The 20,781-nt window shown below is 38.2% G+C and overlaps 2 protein-coding genes across 17 annotated transcripts in view; both read right to left on the reverse strand.

Annotated features, from left to right (window-relative positions):
- Nucleotides 1-69: 69 nt before the first annotated feature.
- Nucleotides 70-2,139, reverse strand: zbtb14 (zinc finger and BTB domain containing 14). Its single transcript, XM_046847383.1, is given in 2 exon segments — nt 70-1,365; nt 1,368-2,139. Coding segments are annotated over 2 exon segments (1,434 nt in total). The 5' UTR covers nt 2,002-2,139; the 3' UTR covers nt 70-565.
- A 5,332-nt stretch (nt 2,140-7,471) lies between these two features.
- epb41l3a (erythrocyte membrane protein band 4.1-like 3a) overlaps nt 7,472-20,781 on the reverse strand; it is a 71,374-nt gene continuing 58,064 nt past the window's right edge. For 9 of the 16 annotated variants that reach the window (XM_046846493.1, XM_046846495.1, XM_046846497.1 and 6 more), the window contains 11 exons: nt 20,436-20,501; nt 17,904-18,092; nt 16,608-16,697; nt 15,663-16,322; nt 14,467-14,595; nt 13,473-13,601; nt 11,582-11,713; nt 11,175-11,273; nt 10,041-10,121; nt 9,605-9,720; nt 7,472-8,586 (listed from right to left, as the gene is read on the reverse strand). In XM_046846493.1, coding sequence (XP_046702449.1) covers nt 9,610-9,720; nt 10,041-10,121; nt 11,175-11,273; nt 11,582-11,713; nt 13,473-13,601; nt 14,467-14,595; nt 15,663-16,322; nt 16,608-16,697; nt 17,904-18,092; nt 20,436-20,501 — 1,686 coding nt within the window. In that variant the 3' untranslated portion in view covers nt 7,472-8,586; nt 9,605-9,609. Of the gene's footprint in view, nt 8,587-9,604; nt 9,721-10,040; nt 10,122-11,174; nt 11,274-11,581; nt 11,714-13,472; nt 13,602-14,466; nt 14,596-15,662; nt 16,323-16,607; nt 16,698-17,903; nt 18,093-20,435; nt 20,502-20,781 lie in introns of those variants that run through there. The other 7 variants (XM_046846502.1, XM_046846503.1, XM_046846500.1 and 4 more) reach the window with 5 other exon arrangements.

Raw genomic sequence — 20,781 nt, forward strand, 5'->3', positions numbered from 1 at the left:
ACACAAAATATAAGACCGAAATAAAGATAAAATACAGAGATGCAACTGATGCACAAAAAAAGTCTGCACTTCTGGAAATGTTTTTATTACAGCAAAAATATCAATAATGTAAATCTTTTCATCTTGTAAGATAAAGTTGATGGATAGACTGACCTTTAAAGACAATTTTCATCATTCTGATTTCCTTAGCAAATCTGGCACCTTTGCATGTGAACTGTGTCAACAAGTGTAAGCCAGTGCAATTCACTGCCCAGCGCACTGCCACAAATACTCAAATACATTTGGTATGAAGTTTACAGTGAGAAAAGAGAAAAAAACAACTCTTGCACCATTTACATCTGGAAGAAAATTAAAAACATCCGACAGTGTTAATCAACTTATCTGTCTAAAATTAATAAACTATCAAGATCTGATATTCTAATAGTTCAAAAAAATGAACTTAAAACAAGACCAAAACAATAAGACTGCATCTGTTTTTTTACCATATCGAAATGGGTAAGAAAAGATTGTTCTACAGTGCGTTAGTGTGAGTGTGTTGAGCGTACACACACACACACACGTTACGTTATGAGCATGCTATGGATTCCAGTTGCTGCTCGGCCTCCGCTGCCATCGCGGCCGCTTGCAGCTGTTCAGTCTCGCTCTGCAAGCTGTTTGCAGACAGCTGCTTCCTCTCACTGTGCATGTTGTTCTCGTGTCTCTTCAAATCTGACGCTTTGGCAAAAGCCTTGGTGCAAGAGCTACACCTGAAAGGCTTTTCGCCTCGGTGCCGCCGTTCGTGGTCCTTCAGGTGGGACTTGTGTTTAAAAGCTTTCTCGCACATGTGGCAGTTGAAGGGCCGCTCGTTGCTGTGCACCCGCTCGTGTTTCTTCAAATCGGGTGCGCGGATGAAAGACTTGCCACAGTCTTCACATCTGTAGGGTTTGTAACCAGTGTGGATTTTTAAATGCTCTTTCAAGTGGGCCTGCGTAGTAAAGGCTTTGGTACATATCTCGCATATGAACGGTCTCTCGGCAGAATGAAGCTTTTCATGTTTCCTCAGCCGGTTCTCGTCCACAAATGTTTTCCCGCAAACCTGGCAGGGGAACTGGTCCCTGTGGCCGTACAGCAGGTATTCAAGCTTCATGTCTGCAGTAGCTGTGCTCCATCCAGGAGCTTGCTCATCTTTAACGTCCCCCATGCTGTCAGCAAACGCAAGGGTCTGGGTGTGAGCACCGAGTTCTTTGGGCTCAGCGTCCATTGCTTCCACATCCTGATCGTAACAGGCAACCTTGCTTACCTCCTCCTGCGTTAGCTCTTTCAAAAGTGAAGTGGCTTCCTCCACTCGCAGGGCACTGTTGGGTGATTTGTCTAGATCGTGATTGCCTTGAGGCCCTCGACAATATCGTCAGAAGGCGTGTCTTCCTGGTCCCCAATGACCTGGACACCATTGTCTTGATTCAACTGAGACTCGTCCGGTTGAAGCCCGATTTTCACAAGGGCTTCGTAGGGATATTTGGCGTTTTTATGGTCGTTTTTCTCCTCGGAGGACATGTCGCGTTTCTGCGAGCAGAGCTTGTCCAAAAAACGTATTCCAAGTATTTGCCCCGATGACATCATTAAGTTGACATCTTTCTTCTTAACCGAAATCTTCGCCGTGTACATATAGTTCAGCACCTCTTCGAAGATGTCAGAGCGGATGAAGTCGATCTCGATCACAGACGAGCTGTCCACCTCGTGCTTCTTAAACAGCTTCTTGAAGTAGTTGCTGCAGGCCGCTAACACACACCGATGTGCCCTGAATTTAACGTCTTCGACCACCACAGCGATGTCACAGTGCTCGCCTTCTAATCTCTGCTCGTTCAAAATCTTCAGGAAAATCGTTTTGTGTTCATCATCCACATATTTCAAAGTTTCTGACATGCTGGAACAGGGTTCTGGAGAGAGACAGATAGAGAAAGTGAGATAGCGAAATAAATTTAAATGTTTAGTGTCCTTGCTTTTAGGAAATAATGATGACATAAACAATGACTTGAGCACTTTCTTTTACAGTTTAGAAGTTAGAGTTGGATCTTTAAATGTTTTTTCTTTTTATTATTGGTTGTAACCAGAACAGGACCTTTTACAGTAAATAAGCAGATGAATATATATATCTTTATATCCTACATGTTTGGAGCTTCTTTTTCTTAAATGATCCATCACTGTGAGCTGTGTTTTGGGAATGAGAAGAGTGAATGAGTTTACAATCACAGGTAACATCAGAGCTAGGGAGCCAAATAATATTGTTAGCTAACAGGATGTTAACATCCCGTAGTCGAAAAAGGAAAGGTGTGTGAAATGTCTGAATATTACATGATATCACGAATGAGTTTCATACTTTACAGACATGCCCATGCACTATTTAAGGTATGTTTGGGCTAATAATCCTGTCTCTTTCTATAGTTTTCCTGCCGCATTAGCCACCCGGGTTAGCAACCATCTTGTTATGCTATCCCCTAAAGACTACTAAGAACGGGTAGCATTTAGCCAACTGGCTAGCTAGCTTGCAGGCTAACAGTGCAGCTAACTACCATTAGCAAAGCATTGTTATATCAGAACCCACGCAACAATTTCTCAACTAAAATAACCGCGACTAAAACCGGCAATCCGTAGAATAAAATCTTGTTCGAAGAGTGTCTGGCCACACTCGACTCCGTGTGTGTGAGTGAGTGTGTGAGTGTGTGTATATATATGTGTATGTGTGCGCGCGCGAATATGTGTGTGTGCACGAGTCTTTCCCCCCTCAGCAGCGCGCTAGTAATATGGACGCCCGTTCACGACGGACACAAGCACGAGCAGCCATGAACACTCCTGACATGACGAAGCCGAGAGCGCGCAGGCATCCCCGCTCAAAGCCCGCGCGGTTCGCCCCCGAAAAAAAAGCCGCTCCGGTTAGCGCAAAAAGCGCATTCCTCACCCTCCCGCGGCGCTCCGATCCCCTGGAGAAGTCCGCGTTGAGTGTCACGCAACCGCCAGTGAATAATGCACTTTGTGTTTTGTTGGCCTGAGGACGAGCGCACACACACACGCGCACGCGCGCACACACGCGGGAGAACGCGCTTGCGCCAGCACGGAACTGCAGACGGGAGCGAGGGCGTGCGCAGCCTGCGCCGCCAGGCAGCGCGCTTACGCAAACAGCGCACAGGCGCCCCGGGTCCTAACGTACGCCTTCGCAAAGATTGTTGCTGAATCGGAGGATCTCAGGGAGCGGAGCGCGGGTACAGAGCTGCTGGCGCCAAAAGGGCCACTGTCACGCGCGGGAAACTGGAGAGAGCGCGCGCGCGCGGTTTGCGCGCCCGCCGTTACACCGGCGGAGCTTCAGTGGAACTGGACTTCCATACCGTTCATCTTATTATGGTCAAATAAAGTTAGATAAAACTTTTATCATGTGAAGAAATTCAACAGCAAAAACAAAACATGAGGTGATGTCCTTCGTATTCTTGCATCTGGTGCGATATTCCGTTAAATCCCTGGAGGTCTATTATAGCAATAAAAGTTGTATTCAAACGGAATAATCAAATGAAATTTCTTCTTTATATCTTCTGACAAATCTGTTGTTATTACCTAGTGATTAGATAATAAAATAAGTTGAGTCAAAAGGCAGTGATAAAAGAAAAGCTGCTTTTTTATTATTTGCAATATAGACACTGATGAAGGGTCTAAACCCTGCCCACTTGATGTAATGACGTCACATTTCCTGAATTTTTTTTTACAAGTCCAAAAGTATTTGGACACTACACCCCTAACTGGGTTTTTTCCCAAACTGTTACCACAATGTTACAAGCACACAGATGTCCTGTTATACAGTTTTACTATATAGCAAGATATATAAGATATATAATTTAGTTAAACTGGAACTAAATGGCCCAGATTTGCTGACTCTCACCAGACTTTACCTGACTTTTGCAACATGACCTCTGACAACACCATTGCGATAGACACCATGATGAAACTTGTACCAAGGTCATGAGTCTTCATTGACTACAACCCCAAATTTAACACCATAATTCCTGGTCACTTATCTGCACAACATATTTAACACGTCGAATGACTTTTTCAGGAAGACATCCAGAAGTCCAGGAGTCACAAGTATATACATTAACAGAAAAGATGTGGAGAGAGTGTACAGCTGAATTTCCGTGAGGGCGCTGAGGACCAATTTTTTTAGGGGGATCAATATGTCCAAGATTCTTATCAAATCTATACCTGAGAGAATCTTGTGAACATGCCATTTCTAATTTAGTCCTCCCGTTGCTGTTATAATAAGCTCCACTCTTTTGGCCAGGCTTTTCAATAGATTTTGGAGCATGGCTGTGAGAATTTGTTCATTCAGCCACAAGAGCATTAATGAGGTCAAGCCCTGAGTATAGATGAGCAGACATGGCAAACAGAGGACGTTCCAGTTCATTCTAGTAAGGTTGAGGTCAGAGATCTGTGCAGGTCACTGATGTTCTTCTACAACATCCTTGGCAAACCATGACCTCATGGATGCACGTCCAGGTACAGATTATTTAAACATCAGTACCTTGCGTTTTGCTTACTTTGTAGCAGAACTACAATGTGCGATAAACTACAGTATGTGAAAAAAAATCACAAATTCGCATCTGTAAGTATCTGTGCATTTACTATATGCAATAGCAGTGTAGACTATTTGAGGAGAGCCTTTTTGGTCTTTTGTTGTCTGTTATGTGTAAGACACACGATATAGACAAACATTTGTGGACAGATTAGATTCGGATGTGGTTTTTGAACATCTCCTTTCACAGTTTGTCTGTATTTGCAGTTATTATAATCTTCACTCTAATGGGAACTTTTGCACTGTGGTTATGGAGATTTGTGCTCATTTAGACACATACATAAATTCAGTTATTATGTGTGTATGGGGATTTTGTTGTTGTAAACAATGGCAATAAAACCTTTAATTTTCAAGTATGCTGCCATAGAATTCTTTAAGTTTCCAATGCAAAAAAAAAAAGTTCAACTGGAAAAAAGTACCAATAAAAAAACCCTATTGATTGTAGTCTCTCTTGACAAGTCAACATGGAACAAATGTTAATTTATTGTTTAATATCGATTTACATTTACAACACCCCAGGTTTTAATATATCAGGATTACAGTTTAAAACATACACCGGCAGTTTATTGGGTACGCATATTTTATATCTACACTTTTTATTCAATAACGCCTACCATGTGAGTGCGGTTTATAGTCATGCAGTTACTCACTGTGGCCTATTTACTGCTGTGCACAATTTTCAGTCATCCCCTACTCCAGCTGTGGATGGAAAGAGACCATTGTGAACCCCCTGCTGCTAAGGCATTATTTTTGTGGCGAAGGAATCATTTTCATCACAGCAGTCACACTGGAGCTATATTGCATCCGTTGGTACAAGTCGCTCATGTTATGTGTGTGGTTCATGGTTTGCAGTGTTGCTGCACTAAACATAATGATACATATGGTACTGTGATATCGTTTTTTGCAGGTGTGAAGAAATGCTGTAAAGTAAGAATGCTTTCAAAAATATGTATCTTCATTGGGCTTTTTTTTTTTATCAATTTACAAAATACAAAGTGAGAGAACAGATGAACATCTAAATCAATTTAATGTTTAGTGTGAAAACCCTTTGGCGTTCATTTCTTACACTTTGTACACTTGCGTAATGTCAGTGATTTTGTAGGTTCAGAAACAGGTGTGTGATTAACCAGTCATACTAAGGAGGTGCTAATGATCATCAATTTCATATGTAAAATATTAAATAGCTGTGTAGGAGGATAAAACAGGGTGAGGAACAGCCAAACACAAAGATGTTGTGAAAGACAGTTTCATGTCACAGGTCATGTCACACCATGGCAAGAGTGAGCACAGCAACAAGGTAGTTATACTGCATCGCCAACTATAGGCAAAGGTTTTTCATCAGACTGAGTTTCAGGATGTTCATACAATTTTGAAAAAGCACAAACAAACGGGCAATGTTGAGATCCAAAGAGTCAGTAATCGGTCAAGGAAACTATTTGTAGCATATCAGACACATCATGATACTTCCCTTAGCAGGAAGATGAACAGGAGTGCCATCATCAAAGAACTGGCAAGTCATAGGTACACCCATCTATTGTCCAAAAAAGAACTGGTCTTCATGAAAGAATTGCAGCTGAAAAGCCATGACATGGAAACAAGGTTAAGTGACTCAACTATGCACAAAAAAGGGGACTGGGATGCAGAAAAATGGCAGCAGGCACTCTGGACTGATGACAGATGTCTGCAGGCAACAGTGAAGCATGGTGGACGTTCTTTGCAAGTTTTGGGCTGCATTTCTGCTAATGAAATTTAAGATTTGTTCCGGATTAATGTTGTCCTTAATGCTGAGAAATATAGGCAGATACTTATCCATCATGCAATACTTTTAGGGAGGCATCTGATGGGCCCCCAATTTATTCTGCAGAATGACAACAACCCCAGACATACAGCCAATGTCATTAAGAGTTTGCTTTAGCAAAGGAAAAAAAAACAAAACAAAACAAGGAGTCCTGTATGTATTAGTTTTGCACTTCACAAAGCCCTGATAATTTCTCAACAGCATCAAGTCTGTCTGGGATTACATGAGGAGCTAGAAGGATTCGAGGCAGACTTCATCCACACCTTCTTCAACATGTTCAAAACAACCTACCTGCCGAGTTCTTTTAGAAAGCTGCTTGCAAGTGTACCTAGAAGAATTTATGCTGTTTTTCAGGCAAAGGCTGTGATCACACCAAATATTGATTTGATTTGGATTTTTCTTTTTACTTTCCTTTTTTTTAATTGATTAAACTATTAACACTTCTATTGTTAATGCATTCTTACTTTACAGCATCACACCAGACTAAAACTTTTCCACAGTATTGTTTATAAGAGCAATTCATTGTATAAATGCCTGAATACATTTCAACCTTATGAGAGCAAGCATAACAATACACGTATCAAGTGACAGTGACGGTGACAGTTGCAACTGGATTTTTATTACACAAATCAAAGTGTATATACAGATAGCAGTCAGGCAATGTGCAATTAGAGTAACCTGGGCAAAAGAAAGATATAAACCAAAGAACCAGAGCAACCAAAAACACTATGGCACGATATTAAGGCTTGGTATTGCAGAAACAAGACACAAAGCATACAACTCACACTGGAGTGTTAACATGAATTCATGTTCAGCAGAGAATGTGTAAATTAATCCTGGTGTTTGCAAATACTAGGATGGTGAACTTGATACAGTTTGAGATGTGTTGGATACTTGTGGTCTTCATCTGCAATGATTGTAGTTCTCACTGTGTGAAGCAACACTGATTCCAGCATTGAGGTGAAAGTAATGTCAATGTATTTTGTATAAGAAGGTATCTGCAATATATAGTCATTCCTGACAGCTTTGTATATTCAAAACGTTTTGAGAAGAGAATGAAAACCAAGAAATCTCTCAAATACATTTTAAAATATTGTTTTTATTGAGCTTATGAGGTAAACACATTCAACATGGAGGGAGAATATGGCAGCATGATGGATTGAAAACACACAAGCTACCATCAACAACAACAACAACAGCAATAATGATAATAATAACGATAATAATCATAATATTAAAAGGGGGGGGGGACAGGAAACGGATAAAAAACTATTTGTGATGGCTCTGATTTTATGTCCAGTTTGCACAATTTAAGGCTCATTTATGCCACCTAGGTCATTATTTTGAGGAAAAAAAAAATGTGAATGTGGTGCAGAAGACGCCTTGCAAAGACATTATTTTTAGCAAGGTCCTGGAGTCAGTGACAAATATGGTCACAGTGCATGAATTCATTGAATACGTCAGATATTTCGGTGAGTACAATTAAGGCAAAAAATGAAAATAATAATTAAATTTCAAAAAACATACAAATGGACATATATCTTGTAAAAACTTTTTTTCTTTACTAATAAGCACACAAAGCAAGAGAACGTCATTCAAATTCTCAGCCACACAGACATTCAGCAGGAACAAGTCAGAGGCAGGGTGGAGGTGGTTGGAACAGGACATGGTGACTGGACTCAATGACACACCTATTGCATGGTTAAATACTGGGTGCTCATACAGATGCAGTCTATTATTATTATTTATTATTATTATTTTCTTGTATTGAGAAGTATTCTAATAAATAAAATGTAGGTCATAATATTAGTACTATTTCAAAATCCTTGTCACATATTTACTTTTCCCCATCACAGGGAGTTTGTTGGGGAGATGGAAATTTACACTGCGGTCATTGAGCATTTCCTCCGTGGTATATAGTGTTTGTTCTCTTTACAGAAATGGTGTTCTTCCCTTTGTCATGCAGTATCATTGACTGGTGCTGGACCAGGCAAGCCAGAAGATCTGTAAGCATGTGTTGCAGTGAAGAGTGAGCATGTGTTTGTTAGAAGATGAATCCAGAAGTGCTCAGATGAAGTTATATCCGTCAGTGTATCTGTAATGCTGTTTTTTGTATAGGCAGCATCTTCAAAAAGTCCTTTATTCCACATAGTGTAGGTGAGACTGCGCCGGGAAATATGAAGACACGCTAATCCTGCAAAAACATGGGGAAAATTAAGCATACTATATCTTCAAGTGGCAATAAGTAAAATTAGGGCAGAATGAAGAAGGACATGAGCAATGTCAATTATGAATGCACCACTTGACCAATTAATCAACACCAATGCATGACATACAACAGCATGTTTCTGTAACTATTCACACATACAACAATGCCATAAATATTAAAAATGCCATGCGAATTTATTGCATTTATTAGACTTTAAAACATGCATGCACAATATTTGACAATAAGTAATAGAACAAGCTAGTCCTATTGATAGCATCATTAATAGCGAGTTGCATATGATAATAATAAAGATAAAATAAAAACAGTTATTTAAAATAATCTGTCATTAAATTGGTTGATATACCTGAAAACACATCATTAATTAGGTAAGTAAAAAGTAAATAAATTAAAACAAATAAATAAATCCATCATCGTTACTTAAATGTTTTTAATCGATCAATTGATTTATTGATGGATTTAACAAATAGTAATAAATGTTTGTTGAAAGTAAGTATTACTCGTACATATTTGCATTTAATGAAAGATATATATATATATATATATATATATATTTTTTTCTTTCTTCATTTGTCACTCCATCCTTTAATATGCACATAGACAAATACCAGGAATCACCTGCAGTAGCGTGTACTACTACTCATGTCCACCAGAGGGCACTCTACCTGTTCGAATAAAACGCAATGGCTCTGAAATGTACTTAGCAGCAGCACTAAAGCAACAATTTCCTTTTCCCTTCATTGCTTATTGTCAAAGCAACATAAAGCAGACAATAATCACAAATCATAAATATATGTTGTTTCAAAATGTCCAGCATGAGAGACACGCAAGATTTGTCTTCAAAGCATCTGTGAATGGGATTTAGATGCAGACAAAATTGACAAGGGTTAAATAGCAGCTTGTAAAGCTTTGGCGCATTAGCAAAGCGGCACGTTAGTTCGCAGTCGGCCAGGTCAAACAGAGTCGTGATGGGCTCTTCCCTTACCTGCATCACTGCTCGCCATCTTCTGGTGTGATTTCAGTCTCTTTGTGAACCACTACTTTGGTCACTGACATGTCAGGGTGCTGCTCTTTGGCTTCTTTAATGGCCTGAGCCAGGGCCTGGCCCCAGTGGCACCCCATAACAGCAACACAGAGGTGTAGGAATGCAAGTAATGTAAGTAATAAAAATTATGTCTTTAACATATGATAAAGTGGAAATAGTTGAGAAAAAAAAAGTATAGCTGGACAGAGTGAACAATAATTTCTTAACATGAATGAATTTCACCAAATAATAGGGATAATAATAATAATAATTGAATAATAATTATTCAAAAGGAGATACTTATTAGAATCTTGTAAAGTGTTAAAACTGTAAACTCATAATACCAGCAGTCCAGCTAAAGCAGCTGTTCAGTGTGAATGAATGGTGTGTTTCTCACCTCATCATGGTCGATGTCTGCATCCCCTGAGATGACAATACGTTTCTCAATCCTGGTTTCTGAAACACCTCCTTTCACAGTCTGACAGCAATAAAAAAATAAAAAATAAATAAATAAATCACACTTAAAAACAAGATAATTTACAACAATCCAAACACAACTAAATAAATACATCTAAATACATAGTACATAAAAATAATGAGTGTCACACCCTTCAATATCCAAAAAGGCAGCACTTAAATATTCATTTGTGTGCTGTTAAATTATTGACAGTTAATTTTTTTTTTTTGGGTCAGACTTCACTCATTCGCGCACTTCATTACATTTATACCCCATTTTTTTACCGCCCTAATAAGACAATTCACACAACAGCTTCAAACGAGGCAGATTCAAGACTTGTGCTTCCCCTGAGACATGCAGACAAGCCATCTGAGTATTTTTAAACAGCTGCTTATGTTGCCTCACAGTGCACAAGAACACACTTGGAGGAAAGCAATATCTGACTTCCTCTGCACACATGAAGCACAGACAACCACAGTTGGCCAACATCAGTGTGTTTCCAAGGAGATAAAAGGTATACTATCCCTACCGTTCAGAGAACACAATCAATTTGGCTTCCTTGTTTTAATGGCAATAGTTTGGCAGTGTGTTATCTGAATTGTTCCTGTAATCATAAAGACTCTTCAATATATTGTGAGGAGTCTGGACAACACATTTAATACTGTAGAATAATAGAAGAGTAGCAACGTAAAAACCAGTATCAGATGTGACCTTCTTTTGGCTCTCCTTGTGTCTCTTTCTCTTTTTCTTCATGTGATCTTACTGCCTTTGTGACAAGATTTATTGGTAAAAGTGCTACAGAATGGACATTTTAACATTTAACAGCTGACTTGAGCAGGAGTCATCTGTGTCATTGGCACCATAATGAATCAAGAAGACAAGTATTCTGGGAAGGTTTTATCTCTACATGTCCATATCTGGTGATACAAGCAATGTTTTGCTTCTTTTAATGTATTCAACTTATTGAATGTATATTTTATTCCCAAATGGTACACCAGGTATAAGAAATAATTTCGTATGAACATTAGAAAGTTTAAGTAAGAGAGAAAATGAGGCAGAATGAGCAGATTGTACCTTGGTGATATGTGTGGTGGTGGTTGTACTGGTGGTTTCAGAGGTGATTGTCTGTGCACTCATCAGAATCCCCGGCTCTGTCTCACCTTCTGTTTCACCCTGTTTGCAAGAGAAAAAGCAAAGGGATATTAGCATCCACGCATTCACATTCCAGATTAAAACACAAGACACAAGACAAAGTGTTTGCATTAATGTTGCATTCATACGTCAACACAGTCACACATTCAAATCAGGTAAGACACATTCTGATTTGTGCATTAATCCCAGTTTGGGTTTTGTAGTTTTCTGGATTTGTTGTTTTTCAGTAAACAATGCAGTCTCTTTTTTTTTTTAATGAAATATTGTAAAATGATATGCATACAGACACTGCGATGTGTGTTTCTTATTCCTGCAGAGTAGCATTGTACCTGGAGGGCCTCGTATGTTATAGTCTTCATTTCCGTGTGGACCACTGGCATTTCCTGTGTCACAAGTCTCTCTGTCTCACCTGGCAATGTACTGCTAAAGGTTACGACCTCTGTCTGGAGCAGTGACGAAACCTTTAAAGAAAATAGCAGATAATAGTGTCTGAACATTGTGGTATCTCAAACGCATACAACGCTCTCATAGGAAATCTCTTATGTCTATTTTAGTCTTGGCATTGATAAGACATAATAATTATGATAAACCTTTCCAGTTAAAGGCATCAATGTCAATATGGTAGGACACAGACACATATACATCACACTTATCCACTAGAAAAACACTTGTGTAAACATGACACATTGCTGAAATGGAAAAAAGTAGCATACACTGTTCTACCAGAACACTGAAACTGCTGACAGGTGAAGTGAATGACAATTATCCTTTTACACCAGCACCTGTCAAGAAGTGGGATATATTAGGCAGCAAATGAACAACTAGTTCTCAAAGTCACCTCCTTCAGCAGTAATAATGAAACCGACTGTAAAAAATGTGCAGAAATGCCTTGAAGAACATGACAAAATGTTCAAGGTGTTGACTTGGCCTACAAATTCGCAAGGTCTGATTAAAGATCAGTGGAGTGGGGTGAGCTGGACAAACACGTCTATTCCATGGAGGCCCTACCTCACAGCTTACAGGACTTAAAGGATCTTCTGCTAACATCTCGGTACCAGATACCACAGCACAACTTGTGGAGTCCATGCCAGTGAGACATATACTATATTAGGTGGGTGGTTTAAATGCGGTTGGTTTCAATTTAATTAGAATAATGTTAGTCTGCATTTTCATTGTTGCACTTAATGACAGTAAAACTGTTCAACATAGTGCTGCGCCAGCATTTTTTAAGTGTGAATATAAATACAACAGAAATGTAATACTAAATTAAATTATAAAGTTCACCACAGATACATATATAAGTCCAAATAAAACAAATAATTAGATATTATTAGCATTTTCCATGACGCTTCAAAAAAAGCTGACTGAGTATGCTGTTGTAGAATATAATGCAACTTGGTGAAAGAAGCAATCACACAACTAATTTCTTAATTCCTTTTTTTTTTTTTTTTTTTACTAACTCAATGTACTCTTATATATCAGAAGATAAACATTCGAAGGCAATGAGAAAGATTCTAACAACAAGTACTAGTTGTGAAAGTGTATGCAGATGTGTGCTCATACACACAGAGCTACTGTGACACATTTCAAAACCTGACAAGCTCAAATTGCAGCCTATTTCTAAAACTCCCAGTATTGTTCTGCATAACAATTTGTGCATTAAAAAACCCTTGTTCAGAGACCTCAGTGTAGCTCACTGATGGACACACATGAACTACTGGATAAAATGACAGTGCATAGACAGTATTGGGTTTCAGGGGAGGAATTAAAGCAGAAGTGTAGGTACTAATTGGTGGATTATGGGGCCAAAAGAAGGGGACACCACTAAAAATGGAGTTCTACCTCCTCACTGTGACCCTCAGCATCTCCCCTCTGCTCCTTCAGGATGGTGGGGGAGTAAAGTGCCATACTGCGTGACTGGTCTTCTAAGGCTGGTTCATCACCGTCGGAAGACAGAGAAAAACTCTCATCATCAGACTCGCTGTCACTGGGCGACAGGGGCCGAGTGGTCGCAGCAATGAGGGAATTGCCCATAGAGAACATGAACCTGTCAAATTCAGCAGTTGCCACGCTGCCAGAATCACTGCTGGCTTCATCAGGTTCTGTGTCACTGTCTGATGTGGATTGGACTGAGACATGCACAGAGCTACTAGGCTCATCATTGCTAATTTTAGAGACACTGGGCTCCAACCCTTGATCTGGAGAAATAAGTGCCTCTACCTGTGACTTTTCCAAAGCAGTATTCTGCTTTAGATCAACTGCCTGTTCCTCTTCTCTTGGCTGGTCTTTTTCTGAAAGCTTCTGTATATCTTCCGACTGTAGAACAGTCTTCTCAGGACTGGTAGATGTCTACAATAAAACATAAAACAATAAGAATCAGAGCTCTCAGTTTAAAAAAAAAAAAAAGCACATGGTACTGTAACAAATAATTGCACTTTATTGACTTTAAAAAGAATGCAAAATTTTCTTAGAATTTTAAGACTCCAGAAAATACATAAACACAATGATGCAAAAATGTGGCCAAAAAGGCACATTCTGTTATGTTAATGTTTTTGAAGAAATACTCAAAATTAAGAAGTCAAAAAGCAGTTATTGAGACCATCAATGATTTTTCTTTATGAATTCTTAAATCGAAATATTTGAGTGAATTATAAAAAAAAAACAAAACCTGTATTTATGCATTATGCAGTAAGTACACAAAGACTTATATGAGTAACTGAAATATACATTTTAAATGTGTACTAACCGAACAACCTGTTGTTAAACTGTAAACTGTATGTTAATTGCACATATGTAACAAATAATTAAAATAATATTAATAATATATAATAAGTTTGAACGGACACTAGTAATGTCCCTTTGCAATTTCAGTAGGTGCAAAAATTACACATGGTGTGACTTTGAATAAGAAATCCCCCGCTCGTACTCCAAACAATAAATCTGTCAATAGGTAATGGAAAGACAAAAATGGCTTAAAGACAAAAACGCAACAAGGACAAGGGGACACAGTGGCCTATAAAAGCATGTAGTAGGCTAGGCTGCAATAGCTCTGTGATTATAAAAACAAAAAAAAGGGCATATAAAATCATAGCTATGTGCATATAACATTAAATATATCTATAATGTAAAAAGCCATAGCAACTATATCCTATTGTTTGCTATGTTTTTTATACCAAGCTGTAAACATTACAATGTTGTTTCTAGTGTAGTCCACCTTAAGGATGGCCCGTGTTTGCTCAGTAGTTGTTGAAGAGGAAGACCAGGTACGAGTGCTGATCTGTTCATGAGCAGACTTTAACAGAGCAGTGAGCTCCGGAGACATCTCATCGAATGTAGGCTTAGGCTGAGCACAGACCCCCAAAAGCCAGACATACACACACACACACGTAAGAGGTTAAATTCACACACACACACACGCGCGCACACGCACGCACACGCACGCACGCACGCACACACACAAACAAACACAGAGGTAAAGACATACACAGAGACACACACATATAATTTGTCAAAATATTAACTGGAAACATGGGGAAACAATGACTGCAATGCTGTCCAGTGTGAGTCATTTTAGCAAAATTTAGCATATTGATTTTGGGTTATTCATAAGAGATGCAACTAATTCAGTATTTTCCACAGATTCCACTGGTTCAAATGACCATTTGCTTCAAATTACATAAATCTTGAACACTAAAAAGTTTGACTATAAATCCGTCATTATAGGACTTTCATTGTAATTCTTTTTAAGTGTGCATTAAGTGAAAACTGACATTTCAGAGTTAAGGCATAATACCATTTAACCCCACAGAGATCACTCTAATTGAGATGCTGTTGCTTTCTCTTTAATTCCAGATGAATTTCAATTCACAACAACCATAAAAAGAGTAGAGTTACATCAGTTTCTACCGGGATTCAGTAGCCTCTTATGAATAAAGCCCTCATCATTCCACATCAAGCAGCATAAACATCAGAGGGAACATAAAAGGAAAAGAAATCTCTTCAATCTGTGACTGAAGCCAAAGACATTCCATGTGTGACTGGCAGCAGGAAGCCTGGTACAAAAAAAAGGAGAAAGTGAAATAAAACAAAAATAAGCTGCTCATTTGTGTGCAAAAACGAAGCAGGTCAAAGCTAGACTCAAAAAGCAGCAGGCTCAGGTTTTAAAAGCAGGAGCGACATCAAATTCCTCTGCCGGGAATTTGAGTCGGAAAATTAAAAGAAACACAAAGGAAAAGACAAAGGAACGCAATATACTTTGAGAACATTCATAATAATGTACTGAGACTGCAAAGCGCTGGCTTTTAAGTTAATTTGTTCATTTGAATTCTTTTGGAAAGCCAGGCCTGGGTAGCTGGCAGGTGCCGTGAGGGAAGCACAGTGCTGGAATTATCAGTGTTAGTGTTATACTACCACTCTGGCTGTTGGAGAGGTTTTGGTTATATAAGAGCCTTTGCTGGGGCTCACAACCAGTTCCACTGACTTCGATGGAGATTTGAGTGGAGATCTAATCGGGGACCTGCGAGGGGATCTGGGCGTAAGAGTGATTGCTTCCATCATTGGGGAATCTGTAAGCAGCTTCAGCTCAGCCTTTTTTGCCTCTTCATTGTCCTCACTGGAGAAGACAGCCACCACCATTTTCACAATGCTTGCAGGCTCAGATGGAGAAGGGGTCTTTGCTTCCTTAACTGTGATCACCGGTGCTGTTATTGCTTCCGTGCCTGACAGGGTTGCAGGCTCGTGCGTCTCAGGGGAGACTGGTATGATCTTCACAGCTGTGGTGCTAGTTTGATCCAAGAGCTTTAGCTTTTCTACTGTGAGAGTTGGGGATGGAAAGTCATCTTCTTTGGTGGTGGTCATGATCTTCCCTGTTGCAGTGTCATAGGACTTGCCAAGTGCAAATGCCTTTTTACGTACTTCCTCTTGTATGGCTGATGCATTTTTGAGAGCTACGTCTCCCAAAGCTTCGTCAGCAGTAACAGTGTTAGTACTGCCCACTATATTGTGTCCGACTATGTTTTTCTCGGGTACCTTAGGTGGAACCTTGTTTATAATTACCCAACCATCAGACTCCTACATATAAGATACAGAAAGGCATGTTAGGTACCACTGTGGGAGGTGTGGAAGACACACTTAAAGCCAATATATATATCAGTACCTACCTACACGTTCTAATAGATCTTTAAACATCTCTTTAAACGTATTTAATAAAATCGACCTGAACTCAAATCAGATAATTCTGTCTGCTTACAAAAAAAGACACAGTAAATAAATTACTTTAATGCACAATCTGAGCTATTTAGTTGGTCAGATGAAATTTCAAAGGCATCCAGCACCAAAACATTGTAATGCACCTACCACATCATCTTTCCCGTCCTCCAAGCTGTCCTGTTGGTTACCTCTAGCAGCCTCCCCCTTCTCATCCATTGTTTCTGAATCCTCTTTGGTCTGTATAAAGTGTAGAACGATAGCGATATCAGACATTTCTTTAAGGCGGCACATTGGGGAACATGACTCAGAGAGATCTATAGTGCACGAGCAGTCTGACATTTATATTCCACTGTTATTTTAAATGACATATTGCATAACTTTGCCCTGACCTGACTTTTGTCTGACACAGCAACAGCTCAGTCCTTGTTCATATGGTGACAGGAATTAATTATAAGTATATATTTCATGAGTCAGAACAAAGATAACTGCATAAAAGCATAACAGAATGTGTAATGTATACAAAAATAAAACATGATATAACAGGCTTGATGCATCTAAATAACAAACACTATTAAAACCAGGCGGTAAAAATAAGGAATAAAAAACAAGCTTGAAACTTGTAAAGATATAAAATAATGCCTGATGTCATACAAATAATTTAGAGAGAGATTTTCACCATATTCTCTGAATCACTCATATAACGTTTATGGAAGATTGTAACCTTGTAGCAGCTGTCATGTACATAGCTGCATGTCTCTCACTCATACTGAGAATCTAATTTGGCTTCAATCCAGGGATTCATGCATGCTGTGACAACTGTCAAGCCTGATTAATATAACACATGATTTTTCCGCGCGAATCATTTAGATAAAATATTTACATGTATATGTTATTAAAATAATCATCATAAATAATAAAAAAAAATGCCTGCAGGTATGCAACTGCTATAGAACAAAGATAACTTTTCTTGCACTCCCTGTGCAGTTGAAAATGATTCCTCCTTCCCTGAAATGGGTATGTGAAGCTGCTCGAGACTATTGTTACCTCCAACCACACTTTCTTTATGTGGACCATTAGATGACGCTTTATTTACAACCATGCCGCAAAAAATCAATGCGACAATCTTGAGGAAAATCAGTAAATCATTCTCCGCTTTTATCTAAAGCATTCATTCAGATCCAATTCAAAGAGATTTTAAACAAGCCCCAATCATTTTCCCAACATCTGTCAGCTGTGGCGGTCACAGCACTAATGTCTCAAGGTTAAGAGTGTTGGAAATAATTCAGCCTTTACTAGGTACATTCAGTAACCTGCACATCATCATGAAAATGTCTCTGAAGAAAGCAATTTGTCTGCAAGACACAGCATCAAAATGGCCGATCATAAAAAAATACTAAATCTTTTTGAATGCTGGCTGAGTGACTGGGTCAATACTGTGCTTACATCCTCAGGCTCCAGCGGTTCAATCATAGGAGCCTCGTCTAGCCGTGGGGATCGCAGTGGGGATGAGGAGAGACGCTTCTCCCACTCTGTTAATCCCGATTTATTAGTGCCTCCTTCAAGGAAAGTCCTCTTCAATTCACTAATATTGGTCTGGTGTTTCACCATTTCATCTGGTGTTTGATCCAGCTCCTGATAAAAACAGGAAGATTATGTTAATAAATAAAAATGTCACTGCCAACCTTAAGTCTGTTGTCATCACTTTTCCTGCAGTCAGAACTAGCTCCATCTTATACAATTAAATATTGAATGTACTTGGCCATCCATATTTAATGTATTTTTGTTTTTACATTGACCACTAACAGAGGTTAGTTTATACTGTACACTATTTCACATTATCTATGTCACCGTGGTTCAGTTTTAAACTGACATGAAAAAGAATGTACTACAGGGAAGAAGACTATAATGGGGAATAAGGAGATGACGGTGAAGAAGTCATGAATAAGAACATTCAACTTGGTAAAGACCTACATTATTATATAAAAGTGAAAATCAACTAATGCACTAAAGAGCACATTATATTAAGTAAAAATGTATTAATAGGTTTCTACAATGAAGCAAGTTAAAATTATTTAAACTACCATGACAACTGAAAGTTTTTGAATATCCTGTATTATCTTTTGTTATAATTTAAAATATGGGTTCAAGCAGTAGCATATAAAATAAGAACATAATGTACTAAAAATTGTGTGAAACTTTAGTTTAATAAAAATAAAAAAATCTAGATGAAAAAGCCTGTTCTGGATAGTTTGCTACTAACACCATCTAATACGGGGTAATGAAACCACACGAAGTCACCTAATTTACAAATATAGTGTGGGAATAAAACTCCAAAAATGTATTCTTTCATTTATTTTATAAATTAGTATTGGAAACATTAGAGATTTTGTGTACTAATATGCTGAAATGTTTCTTTGCACATTTACACTATCCACATTAAAATTCATAGGGTACTCACTTTAGGCTTTTTCCGTTACTGACCATACAAGGGCAAAAAAAGAACAAATTTCACTGTCCATCTACTTCTGCTAAACAAACTAGCATTGTATCTCAAACTGTAATGTACTGTGATGTACTGTAATTGTAGACCATTAGTGAGTAATAACACAAATAAGCTTTCCTATTGCAGTTTAAAAACCTATCACGCAGCTTTTTTAACTACTGGAAAAAGTCTGTTTGTCAGTCTTTACTAGTCTTATATTTTCAAGACTAGAAAACGATTATTAGTGAAAGAGTTGTCACTTTGAGGTATAGCCCATTACAACAATCATGATGGCGATGGAATGTTTTAGGATTGATAGAGCTCAACTGTGTGTTTATAATGTGTGCTAACTAAACATTTTACAGTTTAAACTGAAAACCTGATAGACACGATTTTGTTGGCTCTACTGTGCTCACTAGTAAATGTCACATCTAAATCTTTTAAATGTACATAATGTATACAGTGTGTCACTGACACCACGTGTTATTGCTCATGCAGCAGACTGTAGAAATAGTGCAAAAAACATTTAAAGTCACTTATGCTGCACATATTGTACATATGTTTCTGACATAATAAAATGTTAAAATGTTACAACAGTCCTATATTATAGATCTGGAATGTTATTCAATTCAATTCAATTTTTATTTCTATAGCGCTTTCAACAATAGACATTGTCTCAAAGCAGCTTTACAGAGATAACGTGGTAGGGAAGAATCAATAAGATTGTTCTTTATAAGTGTAAGTTTGTCCCTATTTTGTTTGGTATTTTCCTCAAGGCTTGGGGAAACATTTAGTTAATAATATTCGTTTTGGGTAATATGATAAAAGAGTTTGGGAACACTATTAATCTAATATCGTCTGTTATTTATAGAAGCTTCTTTAGCAAAACAAACACAGCTGCCTTTAATAAAGCACTTATTTATAAATCTGACAGTGAACAATAAAGAAATTTTAAAGTACAAAGCATTCGATTGAATAATTGATAGAATCCTATTCCTCATCTAATTGCCAGCATCTGACAAATAGCAAAAATAACAAAAACAAAAAAACCCCAACAAATCTAAGTCCAAATACTTTGACTTACAGTGTATGTAATAACTGTAAGTAATACAAACAAATCAAACAAACAAATCATCTCACAGTGGCTGATATGTTGTCACTATATAATACATATAACAACAATATTTTTCAGTTGTTAGAAAAGAAAGCAAGCCAAAATTCCAATTTTATTATTAATGTTGAAGCACAACCACAACACGACATTAAAACAGCAAGACACATTTAACAATGTGCAGTACTATGCACTTAGTTGTAGACGGAAGATGTTAAGAAAATGTCACAGCTATTACGTGATTTTTAACTGTTCTGTTAGACAAATTCCACATATGCCGAAAGCTTAGTTACTTCACCATTCACGAGATACTTGCACACACTCTTTTCTTATTAGTGTTTTGTTATCACTCCATGCACTACATCTCCCATTCCTTACCAACCTCCAGCATCAGTTTACTATGTCTGATAAACACATTTTCTCCTTTAATTCTCCTTATAAAACTGGGCTGCAAAGGGAAAGAGACATCGATTTATCAACCAGGAGCTTCCTACAGTCACAAATGATGAGCTTTGTGAAGCAGCTTCTTTTTGATCAACATTCTGGAAATATGATGTTTCTTGAAGTGTAGCTGCTGCTTATACTTGCTGTGGTATTTTCATTACAAGTGGTACTTTAGACTAATTTTAGACTTCTTTAGTTTGATATTTTAGACTGATCAGGAAACTTTTTTTTTTTTTTAGTTTCTCAAACTGATAATGGTGCTACAGCTATAACGATCCTGATAC

This window comes from Silurus meridionalis, chromosome 4 (assembly GCF_014805685.1).
Source record: "Silurus meridionalis isolate SWU-2019-XX chromosome 4, ASM1480568v1, whole genome shotgun sequence".
NCBI lineage: Eukaryota > Metazoa > Chordata > Actinopteri > Siluriformes > Siluridae > Silurus > Silurus meridionalis.